The sequence below is a fragment of the Polypterus senegalus genome, chromosome 2, assembly GCF_016835505.1.
Source record: "Polypterus senegalus isolate Bchr_013 chromosome 2, ASM1683550v1, whole genome shotgun sequence".
Taxonomy (NCBI): Eukaryota; Metazoa; Chordata; class Cladistia; order Polypteriformes; family Polypteridae; genus Polypterus; species Polypterus senegalus.
In genome coordinates this window covers 269,288,380-269,301,048 of record NC_053155.1, presented here as the reverse complement: position 1 = coordinate 269,301,048, position 12,669 = coordinate 269,288,380, and the positions used below count along the sequence as shown (strand labels likewise).

The window sequence follows — 12,669 nt, the reverse complement described above, 5'->3', positions numbered from 1 at the left end:
TCGGGATACTGCAGTAGCTCAATGCCAGGCCTTCACATGCAGAATTTGTCAATGCCTTTGTTTTTGGTTACAGTCAACGCTGCCAAGGTAGGCCTTGCAGCTTTAAGGTCAAAATGACTACAGCAAATTCAAAATACAGTATGCTGAATAAATATGGAAAATAAAGAGAATATAGTGAATAAAATCCACTTTACTGGAATGTAAAATTTTGGTCATTTGATTTAAAACTGAACACACGTTTTAAATATTTCATTTGAAATACTATTGCATCAACTACAGAGGTTACATGTTGAACGAGTACCATTAAATATTCCCAAATATTAAAGTGTGTGTGTGTGTCTGTAAGCTGCAGCAACTGAACATGCGAAGTCCACACAGAAAGCAACGTGCTGGGCTCTGAACTCAGGCCTGAGAGCCGCACTAATGAGCTCTGCACTGCCGCCATCTCCTCAGCAGTTCATTAACTAATGGTGATCACACATTTTCTGTACCAATATACTTTAACACAAGTAAGCAGTTACCAACAAAAATGTTTGAAATATTTTTATGTAAATCACACAATATTTCCAGATCGTCAAAACATATACGGTATTCTTAGATAGTGTTATTCCACCTTGATATTTACATGTCACTCTTCTTTTCAATAGCATAAGTGTCTATAATTAAAGAGGATTCAGAACATTGAAGCCTAACAGAAATCAAAGTAACATTACAACAAAACCTTCATTTAGTTTTACACTCACTCTCTCGTTATCATTGACAAGACAGCTCTGCTGACCTACCATTTAGAAATGGAACCCAATGTACGTCGCCCACATTCTCGGCACATTCTTGTTCTGTGTATTGCCCAGAGTTTCTGAGTGGGCCTGTGCTGTGAGCAGGATGAGAGTATACAGTAGGACATCCTTTACCATTGTTAAAAGAAAGTTAAGGCTTTTGTTCCTCGACTGTGAGAATGAAACCATTCATGTCAAGATGGTTGTGACAAAGTGGGCCCTGTCTCCATGCCTTATCATTTTGCAAAGTGTAACCTAAATCTCAAATTGTAAACTGAATTGATATTTTCATACAAAATGCATATGTTGCCAAAATATAGGTAATGATGTATTTGTTCATACTAAATCATTTATATAGTGCCCTTAAGAGCATGAAGCTAACCATTCCAAACTTTTTCAGTTACTGATCAATACTAAACTATACTTCACATGCTCCTTTCAATGGGTGCATAAAATAAGAAATACATGAAAAGTCATTGATAATGTGAGGAATAAAATTTTAAACCAAACTATGGTAAATTCTGTTGTTTCAATACCACAGGCACACAAAGACAAAATTTAGATTTTGGCAGAAGACTTGGTAACAATAACTGTGAAAAACATGCAGTAAAAACTATGTGCTTTACACCATAATAGATATGTGTATAAACTAGAGTATTACCTGATCCCAGGGTCGCTCATGCTGTGCCCATGGTAGCGGTAAGTCTGCAGTTCCATTACAATCGGTCCCTAAATTAGGGTGAGGGATGGGTGGGGAGGGAAACACAACAAACAAACACCTGTAACAGCACGATAAGCCGTGCATATTCCATGCAGATCTCAGGGCCTTCATTTTACTTAACAGTTTAGTAACATCATTTAGAATGGACCTCCCTATTATAAGGACCTAAAGGTTAAAATACAAAATGATTTCAGTGCAGAAGGTAAGCTAAATGAGCTTCTGACATACATTGGATACACATCACTAACAAGACATTAATATGTGATTGGCCTTTTATATTTTATGTCAAGAAGTGGGTGCAAAACTTTGTGTTCTTGTTGTTTTAGCTTAGAATTAAGTAAAATAAGATGAAAATATAGAAATCCATATAGCAAAATTTCTTTCATACAGGAACGCTAATTTGTTTGTGGCTTACTTAGCAGATTTTCAAGGCAACTGCCATTTTTAATGTTGTATCTGCTTTGAAATCTAAACGTAAATTAAAAAAAAAATTAAATCACTGCTGTCCAAAGTCTCTCTTGAAATGTGCTGCCTGTCATTCTGACAATTCAAATTTTGTAAAAGCCACTCACCACCAAATTGTCATAAAATGAATACATTCACCAGGAAGAACCAACGATTCATGCATGTCTGATTTGTTTCTCAAACATAAAGCGCATTAGTGGAGGGAGTTATCCAAAACGATCACAGACTACAGCAATGGTCTGCTGGCGTAATTTACAAGTATATTAAATTATTCAATTCCTGCCACCACACAAAAAGATATGAAGGTTTAAGGCAGGGTTATTGAATCACAAAGTCAGTTGGGCCAGATTTTGAAACCAAGAAATTTAGCAGGGCCAGACATTTTCGGCAGCCGGTAAGCGGCAAGTAATGACAACACAAATTAATGTATTTTAAAACAAGTAATGTTTATTCATGGTTTCCCTTTTACATTTGGTCACATCTGACCCAGGCACACCTCGCATAAAATCAAAAACGTGCCCAGTACCAGCAATAACATTTGTTTCCCTTTTGAAATATGAGACCCCCCACAATGTAAAGGGGTGGTCATGACCGCCAAGGAATTTTTTTTTTTCCCACAGAACTTCAACTAGTTCATTCACACGGTTTTAATCACTCATATGAGCGATTAGGGGAATCCACCACAAAGCCTTTCCTGTTGAAATTGTTTTCCCACCCCCAGAAAAAAACTACCTGAGTAAATGTTTAAGAGCAAGGCACCAGGTATGGCGGGAAAGTGGATTGGTACTTTGATTTTAATGATTCGTCTTTAAAATGTCTTTGTACAGAGCTCTTGGGTTTACAGTAATGAATTATGAATTATAATCATTACTACTTGTTTTTTTACTAAATCTTATTTTCCATGTTTCTTTCTTGATGAGCTCCCATTAACAAATTTATTGGTAACTGAACATATAGTGCACAAGCCAAAACAACATAAGTAACAACTAACAAAGTGGCATTTTTCAGTGTCATTTTAACAAAGTTTACTGTCCGCAGTCAATCACAGAGCAGCCCGGTAAAACAATTGTGATACGCCTTCAACCTTAAAACACAGACTTCATCACATCGCTATGTGTGACAAAACAGCAGATAGGCTGGCATTTTGCATGGAGTAGGTGTTAAATCAAAAGGGAAACGGCAGGCAAAGATGCGTGAACACAAGGAGATCGGTGACAATCATACCTTAGTGTGCTGCACCAAATCAGAAGGGACAGCTGAATTGCACAGGGCAGAGATATATTCACAACAGGGGACCCATATGATGGGCAGATGAATTTCAAATGTTTTTCATGTCTACCTTTTGCTTTGATGACCGGTTGCGTGATATTCAGCTCTTCGTTCATTATGCTGGCACAGAAGTAACCAGCTTCTCATTGAAATTCACCATTTGGAATACACGGCTGTCTTCTCGGCAGCGCTGTGTACTTAGACTTGGAGACGCACACAGTTAAATATTTCTGATGTAATTTTCACCGCGACTCCCTCACACCCAGCGCAGGATATAAACCAGCCATTATGCGGCTCAGGGATATGGAAGTGGGAGCCAGTGCCGACACACATGTTAACAGCATATCCGTTTAACAATAAAAAAAATTATGGCCTTTTGCATCTGTTATAATATAATTAGTTTAAAGTTTCAAAGGTTTAATTCGCAACTGGCAAACTACGGAGAAATGACAATCACCAAAGTCTATTTTTGGTTGCATTTGAGTAGTGCTGGACAGTACACCGGTTCATACCGAAAACCGGTTTTTATTTTTGTTATGATGTGGATTTTTCTTATACCACAACACCGGTTTAAACTGCCTAAACAACGTTCGGAACATGGCACAGCAGGAAACTGTTTAAGGGGGACCTTTTTCACACCTACACCACTAAACACGCATGTGCGTTAGTGGAGGTGTTACGCCGGGGCTCTTTTTCACTTGTACACTGCTAAACAGGCATGCGGTAGTGGAGGTATAGCGCAGTGACAACAGACAGAGAACATTCTGAAACTGAAGCTGTAGCAGACGATAAAGTTGAACATGATGAAACAGAAGAACTTTTGCTGGAAAAAGGAGTCACGTCTATTTTCCGGAAATACTGTGGATTTAAAAGGTTGGATGTGGACCATTATGTTCAAGTGTGTAAATGCAGTTTCTATACTACTGGATAATACTGCAAGCCAAGTTGTACTTGTTTTATTTTTTTCAATACAGTGTAATGTACCGTTTATGTCGAGATTAAAGTCGACATGTTAACTTTATTCTCGTAATTTGTCATTAAAGTAGAACATCGTAAACTAAACATCTTAAAATGAATACTTAATTTACTAGATTTTCTCAAACCCTGTCGTAAGTTATGTAGTACATTAAATGCTTTATGTTAAGTGTTCCCCGAGCCATGTTAATCGCTATGTGCTTCTTAAACTGACTTCCTCTTGCAATAAGAGGAGGCGCAGGCAACACACAGAATACATTAATTTCATGATATTCCTGCTCCCTGAACATTTAGAATGCTAAGATAAGTACTTGATACAATTTTCATGACAAAATGCATTAAAGCATGTATTAATCATGGTGGTGCACGGTGGCGTGGAGGTGGCACAGCTGCCTAGAAGCAAAGGGGTCCCGGGTGTTCCCTGCTTTGAATTTGCATGTTTTTCAGGTGGGTTTCATGTCATGTAGGATGGCTGGTTTTGTTATGCTATATTAACCCTGATTTGCTCCTGCCTTGCACACAATGCTTGCTGGAATGGGTGCAATGCTGAATGGATGGCATATTTAAACATGTATAACAACAATTTTTTTTTTAAAGTTCTGAACACTCCGTGGTCAAAGTTTAGAACTAGTTTTAATATAACAAAGACGTTTATCGTGTGGTGATTAGTTATGTGGAGAAAGACAAAGGATAGGATAGAAACTGGGGGTTTAGTACGGCAGATAGAGACAGCATGCATGCAATAAAGAAAGCCCGCTCAGAAGAACATCCAATGAATTCAGTGTTCGTGTCTCCAACCACCAGATCACAAACCCAACATTTACACAATATTTAAGTTAAACCTGTGCGATACCCATTTATACATCCAGTTTTTTGAAGCCTTGTCCCACCTGCCATAAAGTGCTCTACACTGAACGTACACCTGGGGACCCCTTACTGCGAGGGAGCAGCACTACGGCCTCACTACCGTGCATGTTTAATACCTGCTTTAATGCATTTCATCCCGAAAAATGATATCAAGTGTGTATCTTATCATTGTAAATGTTCAGGGAGCAGGAATATCATAAAGTGAATGTATTCTGTGCCGCGATCCCTGCCTGCGCCGCCTCTTAGTGTGGAGGAAGTCAGTTTTAGAAGCTTGTAGCGACTAAAAACTGGGTCGGGTAACACTTAACACAAAGCATTTAATGTGCTACATTAACTTTTGACGAGGTTTGAGAAAATCTAGTAAATTAAACATTGATTATAGGATGAAGTTTAGTTTACGACATTTTACTTTAATGACAAAATAAACTTTGAGAATAAAGTGGAAATGTCGACTTTAATCTCAACATAATCGTCAAGATTAAAGTGGAAATGTCGAGAATAAATTCAACATGTCAACTTTATTCTCGACATAGTTTTTTTTTACTTCACTGTGGCCCTGATACGCTTCCATAGGGCTATACCACAAATAGCATTATAAATGCAAGTTGCAGTTTTATTATTTATGTATATAGCTTAGCTTAAAGCAAGGTACATATTAATGCAATTCGCCTTAATGATGGTTCAGTTGATAAACGAACAGAAAGTGTAGTTGGTTTACAAATAATATTTACTATTTATTCCTTTTCTAAGACATGTTCAAAGCAATACAACTTTTGACAAGCACCTCTGGATATTTTACTAAAGTCTAAATGCCTCTTTGGATGGTTGAAAATATGTTCTCAAAATTTTCTCAAGTTGTTTGCAAACTTTGTTCAATTGAAAGGTTCTATAATTTGACTGCAATTATCATGCAATGTGATTCCTTCTCTTCATTAGTGCCACCCCCTTGAAAACTGTCACTTTAAGGGGCCATGCAAACCTGTATTAATACTTGTGTGCACATTAAAATGTTTTTTGTACAATGTACAGTTCTCATGACAGTGGAATAGGTTATTCTTAGCCAGTCTACTGCAGTAATTTCAGTGGAAAATGTGGTTAACACCCACTCATGCATGAGACGAGAAACCGGTATAACTTTCAAAAATACAGTGATATTGAATTGTGGTCATACCGCCCAGCACTACATTTGAGACCATTTTAGTTGCAGTCTGAAGCCCTAACAGGACCATGGGCTGGGCCACATGTGGCCCACGGGCCACCATTTTAATAGGCCTGGTGTAACGGATCATGTGAATGGGGTGTAAAGCAGTTTTACAAACTATGTTGATCACAGCAGTTATCTCAGCCAGCAACAGGGTCATTACCATTGTGATCTTTATGTTTAAAAACTTTCCTTGATTCTGTGTATGGAGCTCCTTTTCCACTTGTGTGGCACTAATTTACTTACTTATTTTAATCTGGAAGTGAATTGGCTATTCAATATATAAATATAGCAAATGAATGAGCAACAAAAAATAAGTATATTTTAGTTGCCTAAACAGAATTTGTGCACAAGATGGAGGGAGATGATGAAATAAATCCATCATTCTACCGAATTCCATTTTGAATAATACAAGCAAGATACATTTGTCCCCTCCTCGCTCCTCCTCCCTCATTTGCTTCTCCTCGTTTCTCTTTATGTTCAGGTTCAACACTCAAGTTCTTTAGACTATAGAGAGAATAAGAAATCCAAAGATCTTTTCTAATGACAGCACCTCCAACATACAACAGGCCACAGAGTTTCTTCAGTATTTTAATTGCATCAAGAATTAGAGATCATTATACAAGAACATACTGAACCAATATGCTCCCAGAAAGAGGCTTAATAAGGATTTATATATAAAAAAATGAATACTCCTCAGAGTATTTTGTTACATTTAGCCAAACACTGGCTCTCACCACCTCAGGATAATGCTAGGTGATCTAATTACGTTATAAAATGGGTCGTCATGTGTAATGCTGGTTAGCAGAGATTGCTGGTGTATTAATTTCAGAAAACTGCAGCTTTTAACATAAATATACAAACACACAAAACCAACCACAGTGTTGTATTTGAGGTCTACAGAAACTTAAATTCTAGATTACCTTCCCAGATCGACAGTGGTCTGCAGCAAACTTTGTGGCTTCCCTCACACAAAGGACATCCATACCATCAACCTGTAAATGAAAACAAATTGAGAGAGAAAACAATTTTAAAGTAATGCACAGTAAATAAAATGAAATATCAAGATCAGAATTACTTATGTAAACCTTTCATAGTGGACTTAAAGTTCTGTTCGTGTTGGAGAAGCTGAGATGTCACGTTGCTGTAAAGTACCAAGTTAGCAAGTATGGGTTATTAATAGGAGCGGCATGGTAATGATGTGGTAGCACTGCTGCCATGCAATAAGAAGGCCCTCCCTGCAAGGAGTCTGTCCCCCCCATTCATTGTGTGTTCACCCTTCCACAGTTCAAAGACATTACTTACCCCTTGGGGACAAATAAAGTATAATCTATGCAGGTTGGATGAATTGGCCCAAGTGTGTGTGTGTGTGTGTGTGTGTTTGCCACACGATGGACTGGCGTCCTATCCAAGGACTGCTTCTGCTTTTACCCCTTACCTTATGACAGGCTTCCACGTCAACTAACTCAAATTAAAGCGGGTTTAGAAAATGCACAGCAGAAGATTATTAATTCCAATTCGATTTTCAAAGGTAATTAGGCTATTTTCTTTTTAATAAACTTTAAATATGGAAAAAAGCCTGTTTTCTTCTCTCTCTGTTATAACAATTTAAAAATGGTTAAAGGATTCTAGCACCACATTTTAGGAACTAAAATATTACCAATTTCCTTTCCTTCTTGTTAAATCGGAAACACAAAACCATAAACATGGTTGCGGAAACTTGGGTAAAAGGACTAATATCTATATGTATGTATAAAATGCAGTAAAGACTTAACCAAGAAGACTTGAAGCTATAATTTATGCAAATAAGGCTCCTACAAAGTACTGAATTTAGGGTCAGAATACTTAAATGAATGAGAGACTGCAGATTTTGATTATTAATGACTAATTGTTTGAGAGAAAAAAAAACAATTTTAAAAATCTAAATAAATTAATAAACAATGAAGACTCATTAATGTGCTTGTCTTGCGGTCTTGTATGTATGTTATCATCCACTGGACACTCAGAACCGTCCAACTCTATTTAATTTGAAAAGCAACAGGCGCACGGTGGTGCTCAAACTTAAAGAATGCTGGCAGTCACCTCCAGTGTGCCCTCTGGTGGTCGTTCTGAGTGTCAATTGGATGATAACATGCATACAAGAGTGCAAGTTCACCCACCACCTTACCCACAAGGGGGTGGGTTAGGGTTGATTTCACCCTTCAGTATGTTTAGTCAACCAATGAGGAACATGTGTGCCAAGTATATATATATATATATATATATATATATATATATATATATATATATATATATACACATACACACACATACATTGTTTTATATATATAGATTCTAACCTTTGTGAAAACAGTTCCAATTTTATTCAGTATGGGTTATTAAGCGCAGGCTAAAGGGCAAACTTATCCATTTCAAATTAAATCTACAATACATTAAAATGGCCAGGAAGTGAAGGGATTTGAATATTTACTGAATCCACTGTATATAATATTTAAAGTATGAAACATACTTCTTATGGGCATCTTCAGGGATCTGTAGATTAACACTGTATTTAAATCTCTTTAAAAAAGAAAATTAACTTTAAATACGGTATTTTATTAAAATATTCTGTCTTTGGTAAGTTCCTAAGTTTTTGCTAAAAGAAACCTCACTTTCCTGTTATTCACCCACTACCTACTGCAGAATCACTGTAATATAACCTAACAAACTATATCAGCTCTTACAAAAGAGTGCTAACTAATTCAGTCTAAGACAATATTGAGAGATGCATGCTTTCAATTAGACTTTCTTACAAAAGTCTGGCTGTTGCTGGCTGAAAAGTCAATAAACTACATTTACTCTCATTATGTTCTTGGCACTGTTTAACTTGGCTGAAAATTCTGTATCGTACACATCGCTCTCAACTATTCAGGACAAATTTCCCCTTGCAAAAAATATCTTTTTACTACTCTTGATATGCTTTGGCGAAACTCCTGCTTAACATGCTCTGCATTAATCCCCAGTGTAACACATGCTTGGAATTTTATGTAATAACAGTTAACCAGAGTCAGGGTGATATGTAATGATTCACTTTACATTTTTAACCCTAAAAAACGCTCAAGATAGTATTCTGCTGCCATCTAGTGAATGAAGCACTAGAATCCCTGAAGCCTTTGAAAAAAGTCATAATGATGAACCCCCTTAAATTCCTTCACACCTCTTCATCAGCCTCTTTGTTTTGCAAATTTGTCAATCAGCAGAAGTAGCAAGCAGCCTGCTATCTCACCCCCCAGTGACGCAGCTGAAGTGAGACGCAAAATTCTCAGAGCTCAAGTCTGCTTATCTGGGTGTGAGATGTCTGGAACTGTATAAGGTAAATAATATAAATTTATTTGGTATACATACATTTCATGTGTGTTCCATGTCTACAACGATCTGGGTAAATGTAGGATGACAGGAAACAAAGGTAAGAAATTTTGAATGCATAACTAAAACAAACTTATTTTCATGTTACAGTAATAATGACAAAATGCTAATGTGAAGTGTATTATTTATGAAGACTGAAGTCCAAATATCAAATAAAACCGCTTTTATTCACGAATACAACCAAAGAAAAAGAAATCATTCAATTTACATGTTGCAGTCAATAAGTAAAAACCCAAAGCCAAAGATCAATCGACACAAATTGAAATGTCTGCTTGGCTGGCGCAGAGGCAAGTACTGCTGCCTCATAATCAAGAGCTTGTGTGTTTGAGTTCGAGCTCTCCCTGTTATGACTAGAGAGCTGCTATTATGATTATTCTATTATATAATAAAAACATTCATTTTATTTAAGTCTGTAAAACCCGGTGTAAAATTTTGCTACTTGTAAAAGATATCGCTAAAGGGATATAAGCAGATACACAAATGCTGGTGAATCATGTCTTCTTGGTATCTTCTTGTCACTTGCATTTTTTTTTATTCAGTTTTAATCTTGAGTAAAAGCATACTTGTTTCGTTATACTTTTGCAAAAGTGTTTATTTTATATTCTAGTAACTACTTGACTGACATCAAATCTGTCACTGCCTTTCTTGCACATCACACACACTTCCATGAATGAAAACAAACCTATTTTGTTATACCTTTTGTGAAAGTGTTTATTTAATAATTGGAATTTGGTCATCACACATTACACACTTTACATCAGCATTTTGTCATTATTACTGTAACATGAAAAACATTTCTGTTTTAGGTATGTGTTCAACATTTCTTGCCTTGCATTTCCTATCATCCTACATTTACCCAGATCATTGTAGACACAGAACACACATGAAATGCATGTCCTCCAAATAACGCTATATTATTTACGATATACAATCCCAGACACCTCACACCCAGATAAACAGACTTGGGTTGGGATAACATTGTTTCCAACTTCAGCTGCGTCAGTGGGGAATGGGATAGCAGGCGGCTTGCGCTGATTGACACATTTGCAAAATAAAGATGCTGTGAGCGAGGTGTGAAGGAATTTAAGGTGGCCTGGGTTTACAACTTTTTTTGTAGGCTTCAGGGATTCTAGTGTTAATAAGTATTTTCTTGATTGTCTCTGGGTGGGAAGGGGTACCTGAATACTGTCAGATGAACATTTATAAATGAAATACCATTTGCTTCATTACTTTATAATATATACATTGCTAAGAAACATTAAATGTATTAAAAAAGAGAAAACTTACTCTAATGCCAGGTATGAAATCTCCTCTCTTGTAATAATCTGTGCTGGCTGCTGCTCGTTCCACTGATGTGCCCATTCCATACTTGTTATTTTCACAAATAAAGATGCATGGTAGCTTCCAAAGAGATGCCATATTATAGGTTTCAAATATCTGACCCTAATAATTAATATCAAGAAGAATGTTTCAGTATGCCAAAAATGCCAAACAATCATTTTACACTGCTGCTTCGATTATTGTTTTTTTTTTAACAAAAACTATATAGTGTCTAATTGAAATGTAAGGACTACAAGTTAAAGAAAGACAGGAACATCAACTACTATATATTCCAATACTTTCCCCATTTACAAAGATTAGCATTTATGAATTTAATTAAAAACAGCACAGTTGATGACCTTACAGTACATACTTGGGATTAATGCATTTAATAGATTTCCAGATGTCCTTTAAAATAAACAAACAATCATATTCAAATGGAAGAGCTAACCACAGGAATTAGAGCCGTTTCAGAGTTGGGTTGCCATTTCAGGTGTTCCAGACTCAACACTGTGTTTACTGATTTACATCATACCACAGACAATTAGGTCATGCACATTTCTTTTAACCTCCTTGGCGTTAAGCCAGAGCGTGCACTTGGGGTCAGAATTTTATGCTAGAATGGTTAACCACAAATCGGGCTGAGATTTAATGACACATTTTACAGTGTTGACTGTAAATCTCTCTTGGGACAGTATTCTGTTGCCACTTGGTGGATGAAATAACATCATGCTGCAAAAAAACCAAATATTTCTATGCTTTCTGACACTTTATGGTAACAGCAATACTCAAGAGTGGGATGGAGCTTCCAACCAAAGCCCAACAGCAAAAGAAAAGCTGTAATGGCAGTTTAAGGATTAATTGAGTGACAGTGGTGATAATGTGAATTGTTCATCAGAAGTCAACACCAATAAGTGAAAATGATGCAGCACTGTATGACAAAACCACTATGCCTGGTTAATTCAGCAAGGGGCAATTAGCTACATGACAAAAAGGTAAAATGACTGATCAAGTGCAAGGACAAGCAATATTCTAGCCCCCAAGCACTGTTAACAATGCAGCAACTGTCAATGTTTGTATCAGTGGAAAAATGATACAAATTCAGCATCAATGATTAGAATACCTAAATTTAACTTTGAAACACAGAAATTTACTGAAGCTTTCTTTCCAAAAACAGCACTATTCTTCAATTCATAGAAGTAAAATCTTCATCTAACGACCACCACAAATTAAAAAGGCTGCCATATTCATTTTTTACTGCGGCGTACTAAACCTTAATGTACAACAGGAAAAAAAATTAAATGTCCAAGTGCATCCCATTCTCCACCACATCAGTCAAAAACGGTCAAGTACTAATTCATGAATTTCGGTCTATGGATAGACATTCAGCACAGAAAGGTAAAGTGTTAACCCAAGGTAATTAAATGTTAATGTCATTGGCTTTTGAAAATGTGATTTACTCTACACAAAGATATACAGTGGTGTGAAAAACTATTTGCCCCCTTCCTGATTTCTTATTCTTTTGCATGTTTGTCACACAAAATGTTTCTGATCATCAAACACATTTAACCATTAGTCAAATATAACACAAGTAAACACAAAATGCAGTTTTTAAATGATGGTTTTTATTATTTAGGGAGAAAAAAAAAATCCAAACCTACATGGCCCTG

General features: G+C 36.5%; 1 protein-coding gene across 2 annotated transcripts in view; it reads right to left on the bottom strand.

The window, feature by feature from the left end:
* Positions 1 to 12,669, bottom strand: part of LOC120523868 (pyruvate dehydrogenase E1 component subunit alpha, mitochondrial) — a 49,428-nt gene that overhangs the window by 3,699 nt on the left and 33,060 nt on the right. For both annotated transcript variants that reach the window (XM_039745540.1, XM_039745541.1), the window contains 3 exons: positions 10,967 to 11,122; positions 7,198 to 7,269; positions 1,438 to 1,505 (listed from right to left, as the gene is read on the bottom strand). In XM_039745540.1, coding sequence (XP_039601474.1) covers positions 1,438 to 1,505; positions 7,198 to 7,269; positions 10,967 to 11,122 — 296 coding nt within the window. The remainder of the gene's footprint in view (positions 1 to 1,437; positions 1,506 to 7,197; positions 7,270 to 10,966; positions 11,123 to 12,669) is intronic.